The sequence below is a fragment of the Lissotriton helveticus genome, unplaced genomic scaffold, assembly GCF_964261635.1.
Source record: "Lissotriton helveticus unplaced genomic scaffold, aLisHel1.1 SCAFFOLD_370, whole genome shotgun sequence".
NCBI lineage: Eukaryota > Metazoa > Chordata > Amphibia > Caudata > Salamandridae > Lissotriton > Lissotriton helveticus.
In genome coordinates, this window is record NW_027611987.1 from 864,756 (window position 1) to 878,616 (window position 13,861).

Sequence of the window (13,861 nt, forward strand, 5' to 3'; positions counted from 1 at the left end):
GCACCGGAGTGCCTCCCAACAAACAAAAAAAACGGAAGACCACTCTAACACTCACCGGAGTGACTCCCAGACTCGTGGCACGCGCATCGAAGCTCGCAGCGCCTGGAGGCCACGAGCAGCAGAGTCACAGGACCCCCTTGCCCATCAGATAACAAGGGCACCGCAGAGGCCCCAGCGGAGCACTGTCCTCCAAGGGAGCGGAGCCGAAGAGGAGATCCGCAATGAAATGGCGTGGGCAGCGCGGGTGAGCACACGCTCGTCTTTGCCGCCGGAGCTGCCTGCCCCCAAAATGGCCACCGGCAATCCAATCCACGCAAGATATAAACGAGGCCATACAAGCGGAAACGGCCCCATTAAGCTGCCAGCCCTGGAGCACTGTGAGAAGCCCTCGTGCCGTCCCTAAGGAGTACCAAACACATGTTTCTGCAGAAGATCCTGGAGACCCAGCTGGATCCCCCTTCCTAGGACACCTGACTATAAAATGGCCACCACCTCAGACTTCCACTGATCATGGAAGGAGCAAAGGACACGATCTCCAACCACTCAACGATGGCCCAGCGGAGGTTGTAGCTGAAGATCGACCCCAGTAAACACCCGGCCCCAGCTGCAGAGTCCCCTCTACATTTAAACACTGGACCCAACACTGCTCTAACTTGGGACCACTCCCCTCCGGGCTGCCTGCCCTCAAAATGCCCACCAACTTTCCCTAAACAGACAAAATTGATGGCACATCGACCGGATTGAACCTTTCTGGACGCTTGCCCCCGGATTGAGGAAAGCAGACCCACGCCACGACCAAAAAAGGATAACAAATTCCCGGCACCACCGGAGGATAGCAAGCTACAGCTCCCCTCTAGGCTAAGTGGCTGCCTGACATTAAAATGGCCGCCTTGTTTTCAACACCAAAAGCTCAAACTGGGAACGGGAAGCCCACCAATGTCTGCCTCTAATGTCATTTTTTTTTATCGACCCCGAGGGCTTGGCGCCTCAGCGTGCATTAACTCTGAGGGGTCGCCTAATCCTATAAGGCATTAATAAAGCATCCCTACCTCACTGCAACTCATTTTGAACCCAGGAGCAACACCCCCCTTGCATCCTCTAGGCGGCCGGGGTGCCCCAGGGCAACCCAACTAGAGGACCTCCCTGGATGAATTCCCCAAGGGAGCATTGGTAAGGTATTACCGCAATGCCTCAACATCGCCAGGTTAGTAAGGTCCCTGACCCTACCCACTCCCTTAACCAGGAAAGCCGAGGGCCTCTGCACTCCCAGCCCAACACCGACCGCCCCCAGAGCAGTCCACTCCCCCTCCCTCCTTCCTGACAATCAGCTTTCATCCCCCCTACCACCACAGTCCTCCCCGGAAGGGGAACCTCAGTGCGCTATAACCCCCACCCCCCTACTCAAAAAGCCTAACCTCCACCCGCCACATCAATCCTCGCTCCCTCACCCGAAGACCCTCACCCCCCAACCACCAAAGATGCACCTGGCCGCGCAATTGGACTCTCTTGCAGGCCCTTCTCCCAACGCCCTGACACCCCACGGTTAGAACACCTTCGCTATAACCTACCCCCACAGTCTCTCATTGAAAGCGAAAAAACGCTTTAAACAGAATTTAATCAGGCAACACCCCAAAACACTAGTTGTTGACACTTACCACTGAGCTACTAGAGGGCTGAAGAAAATGGACTTCATTTTCCATACCAACAGACCAGATCTCTGGGTCATTATCTTCAACTCCCACCTGCCCTTCTCCAAAACCACTATCACAGATCACAACCGTAGATTAACCATCTCCCCCCTGAAACATCAGTCCCTGACCGGAGACATCTCCATTACCATTTTCAGCAACTATATGTTTTTTTTAATCTACCCCGAGGACTTGGCGCCTCGGCGCACATTAACTCTAAGGGGTCGCCTAATACTATAAGGCATCAATAAAGCATCCCTACCTCACTGCAACTCATTTTGATCCCAGGAGCAACACCCCCCCTTGCATTGTCTAGGCGGCCGGTGTGCCCCAGGGCAACCCAACTAGAGGACCTCCCTGGATGAATTCCCCAAGGGAGCATTGGGAAGGTATTACCGCGACGCCTCAACATCGCCAGGTTAGTAAGGTCCCTGACCCTACCCACTCCCTTAACCAGGAGAGCCGAGGGCCTCTGCATTCCCAGCCTAACACACCGCCCTGCCCCCAGAGCGGTCCACTCCCCCTCCTTCCTTCCCGACAATCAGCTTTCCTCCCCCCCTACCGCCACAGTCCTCCCAAGAAGGGGAACCTCAGTGCGCTATAACCCCCACCCCCCCTAATCGAACAGCCTAACCTTCACCCACCACATCACCCCTCGGCCCCCTCACCCGAAGACCCTCACCCCCCAACCACCAAAGATGCACCCGGCCGCACAATTGGACTCTCTTGCAGGCCCTTCTCCCAACGCCCTGACACCCCACGGTCAGAACACCTTTGCTATAACCTACCCCCACAGTCTCTCCTTGAAAGTGAAAAAACGCTTTAAACAGAATTTCATCAGGCAACACCCCGAAACACTAGTTGTCAACACTTACCACTCTTTATCTCATTTCAATTCATCATAAATTACTCAAATTCACTATTGCTTTATCAGCACGGCACTTGTCGGGGGTTGACACAGTTTGATGGGGTCCCCCCACTATTATCTAGAAATGGGACACAGTTGCACCTAGCTCCTTAGCCTGCAACTGGCGACAGTAATCACTTTGGGAAGGTGGTGCAAGTCCAACTTTTTGATGCAGATCTCGTATTCATTAACAGTGGCAGAGTCACTATCAGAGAGTTCAGGAAGGTGTTTAAAGAATTCTTGTCCCTCGGAGCCCAAACAATGCATTAACAATGAGGCTTTCCTCTCTGCACTTAAGGAAGTGCCACAGACATGAGCATAATGTGTGAAAACCTTCTTTCACTTCAGCCATGACGGAGGAGATTCCTGGAGATGTGAACAAGAAGGGAGGGTCATTCACATTTTGTATGATGTACGTACTATGTTTTGACCTAGTTACAACTTAAGGGTGAACTTCAGTGATCTGCTTACAGTGCGCAATATTCACAAACCTTATAAGCTGTGCGCATCAGCGAAACTGCGTGAAACTTCAGCAATTAAAATTTAGGCCAATGCGTACAGTCCCAGAAACTTCATTTGCTGTGAGCATCAGTAGAACCATAAGCCCGATTACTGATGGCAAATATTTATATAGAGAGGAGTCACTTTAGTCTGGTGCTCAATTCCATGTGTAGATGTGAGTCTGGTGGTGCCTGATAACTGAAAGGCACACATTTGTTTACATACAATTTCATATATGTCTGAGTTATTATTCCTATTACAGCGCCGTCTACCTTGAGAAGGCCAATCCTAGACCAGTGTGTGGACACAACACATGCCGACAAATCGAGGACAAAGGGATTGGGACATGGTCTAGGAACACTTACAACAAATCCTACATCAAACCTCACGTTTAACTGATGGAGCGCAAAGAACGATATAAAGCAATATACTGAGAAAACGTAACCTGGAGAATTGCTGCAAATTAAAGTAAATAAAAAATACTAATAAAGAACTACATAACAACAGCTGTGTGACCTGGAACCCGATTATTTCTCTATAGCCCTTGTTTGTGATTACCTTATAGTGCTCACATTTATCATCCGCGTGAGAAGAGATGGGAGACTGGGGTGTCTGATTACAGAAGCTCATTTACATACAAAGGGGGGTGACAGCCTGTTTAAAACGCACAGCACAACTTGTTTACGTAAAATGTTTGTACACAAACAGGGTAAAGTCTTGCTTCCCTTGTTTTCATTTTCTTTAATACATCCTGCACCTCGCTCTCTTCTTCTCTTCCTCTCATTTTAATTCATCGTAAAGTACTCAAATTCACTTTTGCTTTATCAGCACGGCACTTGTCGGAGGTTGACACAGTTTGATGGGGTCCCCCCACTATTATCTAGAAAAGGGACTCAGTTCCACCCAGCTCCTTAGCCTGGGACTGGGAAATGTTACTTTGCTTCTTGCATATGCAAACACCGGCCTCAGAGTGTTTGCAATTATCTGTCCCACTAGCAGCGTCCCCTTTATTTATTTGTATGAGTGGCGCAAGAGAGGAACAGAGAACCAGACAAAATTAGCCCTTCTATTGCTTAATTCACTGTAAATGTGAAACACTTTGGGGCTTAGGGGCTGGATACAGAACATCAGGAAACAAACACAAATTAAAGCACATGTTATTTAATTGCTAAAAACTGTTTAAAAATGTAATTTCCAAGTTCAACATATCTGTTTAAAAATATTTACATTTTTCAGTCAATTCCGAGTTTAGTTACAAACTGAAAGTGGGATAAACACATGATGTATAAAAACTGAAACCAAAAACTTCTTTTTACATTATTTTATGTTTCTTGTTTTTTGTTTTTAAAACAGGCCGTCAACCTTTTCCGTGAAAATTATTATGAGGGCCTGACATCACTTCTTGTGACATCACTACATGTGACGTCATTGTGATTTGCATATCATAATGGGCTCCATCACTATTCTCCTTACTTGTTCCCTGTTTATTTGCATGACATGAGTCTATAGGTAATAAATATAAATAGATAAATTCACAGGTGTTCAGCCCGTTTCTCTGGTGATGTCTCACTTTGGTATGTATTCGGCTGCTTCTTCTATTTTTAGGTGAGTACAAATAACGTGCCATTCCCCCTCTTTCCATTTCTCTCTTTTTCACGACCATTTCTTTGTCTCTCTCGCTCTCTTTATCTCTCACCCTCTCTGTCTCCCACACACTCCTGTTAGCTTTAGCTTCATGAATGTCACTGCCACTTCTGGCATTCATACAACAAATCATTCAGAACATTTGAGAACAAGGGACTATCAGTGTGGAAGACGAGTTGCTGGGAGTGCAACGGATTGTCCTGGTACATATATGCTTTTGATGTGGGATTTCACTATTTCACCACATTATTAAACCAGAGTCTGCTGCTTACAGTCGCTCAATTCTGGTAAAAAGTAGAGTTTGACAAGACGCTGAATTAATAGAGAGAGACAAGTCGGAGAGGAGCCATGGGTCACACTTAGCTATAGGACCAGAGGCACAAGCTGATCCATCAACCGATAACAGTGTGTAAAAGGTGCAGCAAACATTACTTAAAAACAAGGTATATGTTCTTTCATATCTAAAAATAGGTTATTTCTTGAACACTTGTGCTTCGCTTTATTTCATTACGTATACTGCAGTGGCATTTGTTAATAGTAACACATGCATTTTACCAATGAAGCTTCCATCTCCAGAGCCCTGACTACATGTCCACGTGTGTTGGGTTTATAGGTGTTATCACTAATCCGACAAGTTAGCTGAAAATACCGTTGTTAGTCCCAGTATTGTTCAGTGTTGCTTTACAGGTAGTGTGGTCAGGTGCGATTGAATGTTTTTCTTTGTATCTCTTCTTCACCAAATAAAAATCAACAATGTTTCTTTTCTTTAAATCCACATTGTGCTTGTCTCCCACTGTGTATCCTGGTACATCATGTCACTTTGTTATGTGTAGGGAAGTGAACAATCACTGGAACCAAACACTATTATAATTCTGCAAATACTGTTATCTGTTTTTCCTCTTTACTGCTATTCAGGTCTTCTATCATTGGTATTTCAATGTCATACATAATTTGAATTTTATCTTTTTCCGTAATTTATTCCTCTCACAATAACTGCACTGCTCTGCTCTTGTCTATGTCCTTAGACGGGTCAATATTATTTTTTATGTTCTTAAATTCTTTCCGGAATCTCTGCATCTCTAGGATTATTTCCATGTGAGTTAAATGAAGGAGTGTATTCACTGAGGGCTGTGTGGGATCGAAAATTGACAAAAGCCCTTTTCACTTTCAGTGCCCTTCTATGTTTTCTCCCTGTGTGTTCGCTGATGACTTTGTAGCTCTGATCGTCGACTAAAGCTCTTCCCACATTCATTGCGCTTGAGTGGCTTTCCCCCTGTATGTGTTCGCTTATGTCTTTGAAGGTGTGATGACTGACTAAAGCACTTTGCACATTCGCTGCACTTGAATGGTTTTTCCTCTGTGTGTGTTCGCTGATGTTTTTGTAGGTTTGATAATTGACTAAAGCTCTTTGCACATTCACTGCACTTGAATGGTTTTTCCCCTGTGTGTGTTCGCTGATGATTCTTTAATGCTGTAGAGAAGCAAAAACTACTGTCACATTCACTACAATGATAGGGTTTTTCCCCTGTGTGTGTTCGCTGATGAATTTTTAGTTTTGATAATTGACTAAAGCTCTTCTCACATTCATTGCACTTGAATGGTTTTTCTCCTGTGTGAGTTCGCTGATGAACCCTTAATTCTGTAGAGTTACTAAAACTACTGTCACATTCACTACAATGATAGAGTTTTTCCCCCGTATGTGTTCGCTTATGTCTTTGAAGGTGTGATAACTGACTAAAGCACTTTGCACATTCGCTGCACTTGAATGGTTTTTCCCCTGTGTGTGTTCGCTGATGTTTTTGTAGGTTTGATAATTGACTAAAGCTCTTTGCACATTCACTGCACTTGAATGGTTTTTCCCCTGTGTGTGTTCGCTGATGATTCTTTAATGCTGTAGAGAAGCAAAAACTACTGTCACATTCACTACAATGATAGGGTTTTTCCCCTGTGTGTGTTCGCTGATGAATTTTTAGTTTTGATAATTGACTAAAGCTCTTCCCACATTCATTGCACTTGAATGGTTTTTCTCCTGTGTGAGTTCGCTGATGAACCCTTTATTCTGTAGAGTTACTAAAACTACTGTCACATTCACTACAATGATAGAGTTTTTCCCCCGTGTGTGTTCGCTGATGAATTTGTCGGACGGATAATCGACTAAAGCTCTTCCCACATTCACTGCAGTTGAATGGTTTTTCCCCTGTGTGTATTTGCTGATGTGTTTGAAGGCTTGATAAATGACTATAACACTTTGCACATTCACTGCACTTGAATGGTTTTTCTCCTGTGTGAGTTCGCTGATGATTCCTTAATGCTGAAGAGTCTCGAAAACTTCTGTCACATTCACTACATTGATAGGGTTTTTCCCCTGCGTGTGTTCGCTGATGACATTTTAGGTCTGATAACCTACTAAAGCTCTGCACACATTCACTGCACTTGAATAGTTTTTCCCCTGTGTGTGTTTGATTATGTCTTTGAAGGTTTGATAACTGACTAAAGCACTTCCCACATTCACTGCACTTGAATGGCTTTTCCCCTGTGTGTGTTCGCTGATGACTTTGGAGGTTTGATAACTGACTAAAGCTCTTCCCACATTCACTGCACTTGAAGGGTTTTTGTCCTGTGTACGTGTGCTGATGAAGCTTGAGTAGTGATGACAAACTAAAGCTCTTGCTGCATGTGTATGATTCTTCTTTCTTGGTTAGTGTTTGTAGGTCGGGTATATATTTGTCTTCATCCCATGACTGCATTTCCTGATGGGCCGACATGTCTGATAAAGCACTTGTGTTTTTCTCACACATTTAATATGTGTGCGGTATTTTACATGTTTGATTTCTGTTTTAATAATAAAATGCAATAGCCACCAAATATTTACCATACTCCTAATACGTAGAAGGTGTCTTAGTAGGCGATTGTGCCTTTAGATTAGATTATGGCTGTGCACGATTGCGGGTAAAGATGTATCTTCCTTCCGGCCGGTGCAAATTGGAACAGTCTGTTGTATTGTAGCTAGAAGAACTCCTCTTTCCTTTACCCGTCAGTTGTCTGGCTCCGCTCTGTTGTGCTCTTCTCTGGTTACTGTGGTTTGTCCAGAAAGAGTTTACAATTCTCCTAGAGCACGGAATGATGGCTTGTCATCATTTTATAAAACAGAGCACTGTGGTAATCACATCATACCGATCCGATGATCAAAGCTGATGTTGGACACTTGTTTATACAGGAGGCGGTTTCTTATCGTTGTTGCCTTAAGTTTCCTAAGGTAATTTCTTCGTTTTGTGGCGTGGAGGTGCACAGCTCAGACTCTTACAATCACTGAACTTCCTTGATGCTTCATCCAGGATCTGTCCATTTGTGTGCAGGTTCCTCTGTCGCCGAATGCGCTGATGTTTTCCTGAATACTGAAGCTCATTATTTCTGCTATTATTGAAGATTTACAGAATTAGCTTCGTTATTGATGGTCATTTCATACATTGAAGGCTTGTTTTCTGTTGGATGTAAAGATATTTAAAATTACTAAATTGAAACATAATGGAATGAGAATTCACAACTTTTAACTGGTTGTAAAAGACATTTCGGTGGAGTTTTACCAAATCTCCATGCAATGCAGCGCAACCCACCCTCCCCCCAGGGAGGCTGCGCTGCGTGACAAGGAGGGAGCAGGAGAGCACCATATTTTCAAAGATATGGCTCTCTCCTTCCCTTTCCCTTGCACCTGCACTGGTTACAGCAGCCTTGCGCCATGCACACACCTTAGCACAAGAGCGCTAGGGTGTGTGTGTGTGAGCCCAGTATAGGTTTTGTACAGGAAAGACACCCTAGACATGAGGGAAAGCTTTTACCACTTTGTATGCGTGTTGCACGCATGCAAAGTCAGAAAAGGAAGGAGAAATGAAAGCATTTCTCCTTCCTTGCGCCTAGTTTAAAAGGGTGCAGTTTTCTCACACTAAACCCAATCTACTGTATTTGGTAAATTGGGTTTAGCGTGAGAAACCTTGGGTCGTTGCAGTGGAACGCCCATGCACCACCCATGGCAGGCCCCCCATGGCGCAAAGTAATGTGACACAGTGCTATGCGATGCTTCACATTACTTTTACATTATTTGCTGGAAAGAAAATTAGGAAAAAAATATTTTGCACTTTTTTGTGCCACTTTTGTGACACAAACACGGCGCAAAATCTTAGTAAATCTACCCCTTCTTCTTTACCACCTTTGAAACTTAGCAAGGAATATTTCATCATACACAGATATTTAACTAAAAGTTCTGTTGATCTGGTGACATCTTATTAATATCTGAAAAGGAGGTTCAAGATAGACGCATATGGTTAAGACTTCATTTAAATAACAATAGATTTTAGAAAAAGAGATGGATCAGGCGGGGCTGCGAAATTTCCAGTAGCTCTTTGCGAAGTACATAACAAAAGTAACTCCATTCACTCACTTCGTCTCGTTTCTTTCCTATTCACTTAAGATCATCTCAAATACCAACTCCTGTCTTTACTCACTTTTCATAAGTCACCTTTGACACTGTCAATAGCTCCCTTGGTTCAAGCATTTCTGGTTTCTTCTAACCTGGAAGACTGGAACATTATTGTGGGTTGAGGGGGGTTTCCTATCGCCATAACATCTGTCCATCTCCCTGAAACTAGTGCAGCTTACAGCACCTGGTTCTGGCCCTGAAAGACAACTTTAAAAAGCAAGTCTTTAGTTCTTCCTAAGTTAGATAAAGTTCTGTAAGATGCAGCTCCTTCGGGGGCTTTTTGTAAAACAGAACGAGGGGTTCACTGTAGGGCCCGTCCTTTATATTGTGTGCGCAGATAAGGCAAACAAACGTTGATTCATATAATTTAATATTCAATGAAATCAGTCATTTAGTACTTATAGAGAATCCTTCACAACTAACCCTGAGTGAAGTATTACGCTACGCTTGTGTAGTTTGCGAAGTTTGCGGTACTCCGACCTACGCGAATTGCATGTAGCACAGGGCAAACACGCATAGCGTAGCGTAGCGTAGTGCAGCAGTCATTTTGTGCTTGCTCGCAGTCCGCATGCTCAAGTTGGCAACCGCGAGCGAGCAAAAATTACATCCCGGCGAGACTTTTTCCTCGTGCGCAATCAGCAACATCAAGTTGCCGATCGCGAGCGTGGAAAATAAACCTCCAGGTCTGATTCTCAATGCGGGGAGGTCAGGTTTCTCATTGCGAGTGGGCGCGTATGCTCGTGACCTCTCGCGATGCGAAACTACCAGTTTGCGTTGAGAAAGCAATAATTTACCTGACATATCCCCACAACAGATGTGTGTATATTACTCTTTTTCCCCTCTTTTCCACCATTACATGGCTTCTGACATGATGTTGTTCGTTTGGGGCCCAGGATCCCACTTAGTGACTGAATAGGCATTTGGCAGAATGGGAGGAGGTGTCAGTTATCCACAGGTGATGCGGCATTTGTACCTTTCCATATTTCTCATATTCAAGTTTACCTCATTTCCTGTCCTTCGGTCTCTTTACTGCCCTCTGGCTGCGCACTCACTCTGTGGGGTTCATCAGAAGTCAGATAATGGCCTGATAGTCACAAGGCCATGGATCTCACTTTTTCTACAACACTGATTGCAGACATAGGGCCTAGTTTAGAGTTTGTCCAAGAGATTATTGCCTTAAAACCAGGGGTGGGTGAAGAATTCCGCTCTGCCGGGGGAGCTCATTTCAAAAAACATCACGAAGTGATGCACAACTGAGTTTTGTTTCTCAAGCGGTTCGCCAACTGTAAGGTGGCAAGCGCTTGTGAGAAAAAATCACATGCCAGACCTCCTCCTGGCGAGATTTCTCAGTGCGGGAGGTCACGGCACGTCACGACCACTCGAGTGTAGAAATCTGCCATTCTCGTTGATGAAGCTACCACTCGAGTAGAATGTCAATTTGAGTGGCAGGAAGCATCAGCGCCCTCTAGCGTGACGCATAGTACCATTCGTGCTCATTTTACAGTGCCGGACAAACTCCTGGAACTAAAAATCAGTGCGAGCAACTTAACAAACTCTGCCACTTGCGGGAGTCCGCAGAGTTCTGCAGAGTTTTTCTGGCACTTCGTGGAGCTCCCAGGAGTAAAACTCTGCAAACTACACCAAGGCCTAATCAAAACGTGACACATATCCTGTCTGCCTTATTATAACTTGCACAGTATGTAATGCATTTTTAATGGGTTGGGCAAGATAACTATCACATTTGTGATGGAATAAACCATTTGATAAAAACTAAATCAGTTGGTGTACATTGTGTCCAGTGTGGCTAGCTGAGCTTGAAGGATCTTGTGGTTTGTGGGTCTCTCACTGCTTTGAGGTCACCACCAGGCAGAACTTCTGTCAGCCGTGCCTTGTGCAGATCTTCCTTCCAGGCAGGACTTCTGTCAGCTGCACCTTGCGGAGATCTTCCTTCCAGGCAGGACTTCTGTCAGGTGCACCTTGTATAGATCTGCTTTCCAGACAAGGGCTTCTTTCCTCAATGATGAGTTCAAATGTCGGGAGAGGTAGAACTGGTCTAGGTCATCTTCTTTATTGGAGTTTAACTGGTCAAGCCAAAGAGCTCGAGCTCTGAGATGAAGGCGAGTCTGGATTTTCTGAGCTCCGTAGAGCATTGAGACAGTCCTACCACATCCACCACCCACTACAAGACTCCAAGAGTCATCGCTACAAGTGCTGCTCCAAGGTTTAATTCAACCACTGTATCTGAACATCCCCTGGTAAATGCCAAATAGAGAATAAACATCCTGCCTGCACCAGAGGAGTGGAGAAAGCTTTTCAAGAACCTCGAGGTAGATGGGCTTTCTCTGTCTGTCGTGACTGAAGATGTTAAACCTTGGTAACATCAATCCCCTTTGAAACGGGCAAGAGTACAGTTGTAGAACACCAACTGATCACTAAGTGTGAAGGGATACAAAGATATTTAATATTAGAGCCTTCTCCCTACATTCGCATGCTCTTGACCCGTTTCTGAACTGACATTTTTTATAGACTAGTAACTTTCCCGTATCCCAACAACTGGTCTAGAAACTTAGAGAACTGCCCCTCTGACGACATATCAGCCCAATCTACTATCCATTGTATTTTATTCTGTAGGTTTTATGGGAACCCGAGGGAAAGCCTTTTGAAACCACTATTGAGATCATGGGGCATATGTAACTGTAGAGCTGCCTATCACAGATTGAACATTTTAGAAAATCTGTATACCGTCAAAGTTGTATCCACCTACCTTAAAGCAGTTGTTAGGGTTAGGGCCTTGATGCAACCTTAGAAAAACTGGTAATTAACATGGAGCGGTAAAATGCCATTTCCTGCCTCGTATTGGTTATTTCTGTCTTTTTTATCAACTAGTCTCCCGAGTACTGTATTGTTTTTATTTTGCTTTTAATCGAATTGTTTTTAACATATGAAATGGTTTTTATTGTTCTGTCTTTTACATTGTACGCTTTTATGAACTTGTTTATACAATTCGAATAAAGCTTGATGAATGAAAAAAAAGTCCTCCATTTTGCTATCAGAATGTAACTCATCCAGACCAGACACAAACCCTTAAGTCCGTATTGCATGAAGCTGTGTGGTTCTCACCCAAAAGAGGGCCCTCCACAAATTGCTGACATTTTCCTACACCCCCTGGACAGCCGTGACAACACACAGACTAACTACACCCCCTCAGGGATCACCAGTCCACCTGCCAGCATGAAGAATCAGATCTTTCAATCTTCGCTCCACACTCAGTGAGCTCAGAGTTGCCTTGTAAAACCATCTCATGAGAGTGGAAGAAAAGAACAATAAGTGACACGCACTGCACAGAAGTGTAAATAAATCTACCAATATCATTCCATGTACCACTGTCCTACTGCTGTTGTTTCAACATGGATGTTTTGCCGTCTATCACAGCAGCTTCTTCGTTTAAATCAACAGTTTGTATTGCATCATACTTTCTTACCTATGTACTGTTTCTGACCTTACGACATCTCTGGCAGACATGCTGTGCTGTCTGTTGCTACATAAATAGGAAGTAGATTGCTACTGCAAGATGAGTGCAGTGTCCTTGCAGTCAGATGCACTTGATTGGAAAAAAAGGTACGACTATTCAAAGAATAACATACCAAAAGCAGCGCATACAATGCAATAACACAGACCAGGTGCTAGAAAAACGTGATGCAATCAATGCAATAAAACAGGCCGGGCAATAGGAAAATGTGACGCAAACAATGCAATAACACAGGCTAGGCAAGAGGAGAATCTGATGTAAACAATACAATAACACAGACCAGCACTTGGATTGAAGCAAATATTACAATAACATAGGCAAGGCACCAGAAGAATCTGACGCACACAATGCAATAACACAGGCCAGGCACTCGGAGAATCTGACGCAAACAATGCAATAACACAGGCAAAGTAGTAACAAAATCTGAAGCAAACAACATAATAACACAGGTCAGGCACTAGGGTTGATGCAAACAAGGCAATAACACAGGCCAGGCATGAGTAGAATCTGATGCAAACAATGTAATAACATGGGCCAGGCGCTAGGAGATTGTGACGCAAACAAGGCAATGGCACAGGCCAGGCACTAGGAGAATCTGATGCAAACAATGCAATAACACAAGTCAGCCACTAGAATGATGTAATGCAAACACTGCAATAACACAGGCCAGGCTCTAGGAGAATTTGATGTAAACAATGCAATGACACAGGCCAGGTACTAGACGAATCTGATGCAAACAATGCAATAACACAGGCGAGGCACTAGGAAAATCTGATGCAAACAATGAAATAACACGGGCCAGGCACTAGGAGAATCTTTTGCAAACAATGCAATAACACAGGCTAGGCACTAGGAGAACCTTATGCAAACAATGCAATAACACGGGCCATGCACTAGGAGAATCTGATGCAAACAAGGCAATAACACAGGTCAGACACTAGGGTTGATGCAAACAATGCAATAACACAGGTCAGGCACTAGAAGAATGTGATGCAAACATTACAATAACACAGGCCAGGCACTGGGAGAATCTGACGCAAACAATGCAATAACACAGGCCAGGTACTAGGTGAATCTGAGGCAAACAATGCAATAACATAGGCAAGGCACTAGGAGAC

General features: G+C 44.3%; 1 protein-coding gene across 1 annotated transcript in view; it reads right to left on the reverse strand.

Moving 5' to 3' along the window:
• Window positions 1–4,241: 4,241 nt before the first annotated feature.
• LOC144807487 (uncharacterized) overlaps window positions 4,242–13,861 on the reverse strand; it is a 36,884-nt gene continuing 27,264 nt past the window's right edge. The window contains exon 2 of the mRNA XM_078673127.1: window positions 4,242–8,222. Coding sequence (XP_078529253.1) covers window positions 6,795–7,538 — 744 coding nt within the window. The 5' untranslated portion in view covers window positions 7,539–8,222 and the 3' untranslated portion in view covers window positions 4,242–6,794. The remainder of the gene's footprint in view (window positions 8,223–13,861) is intronic.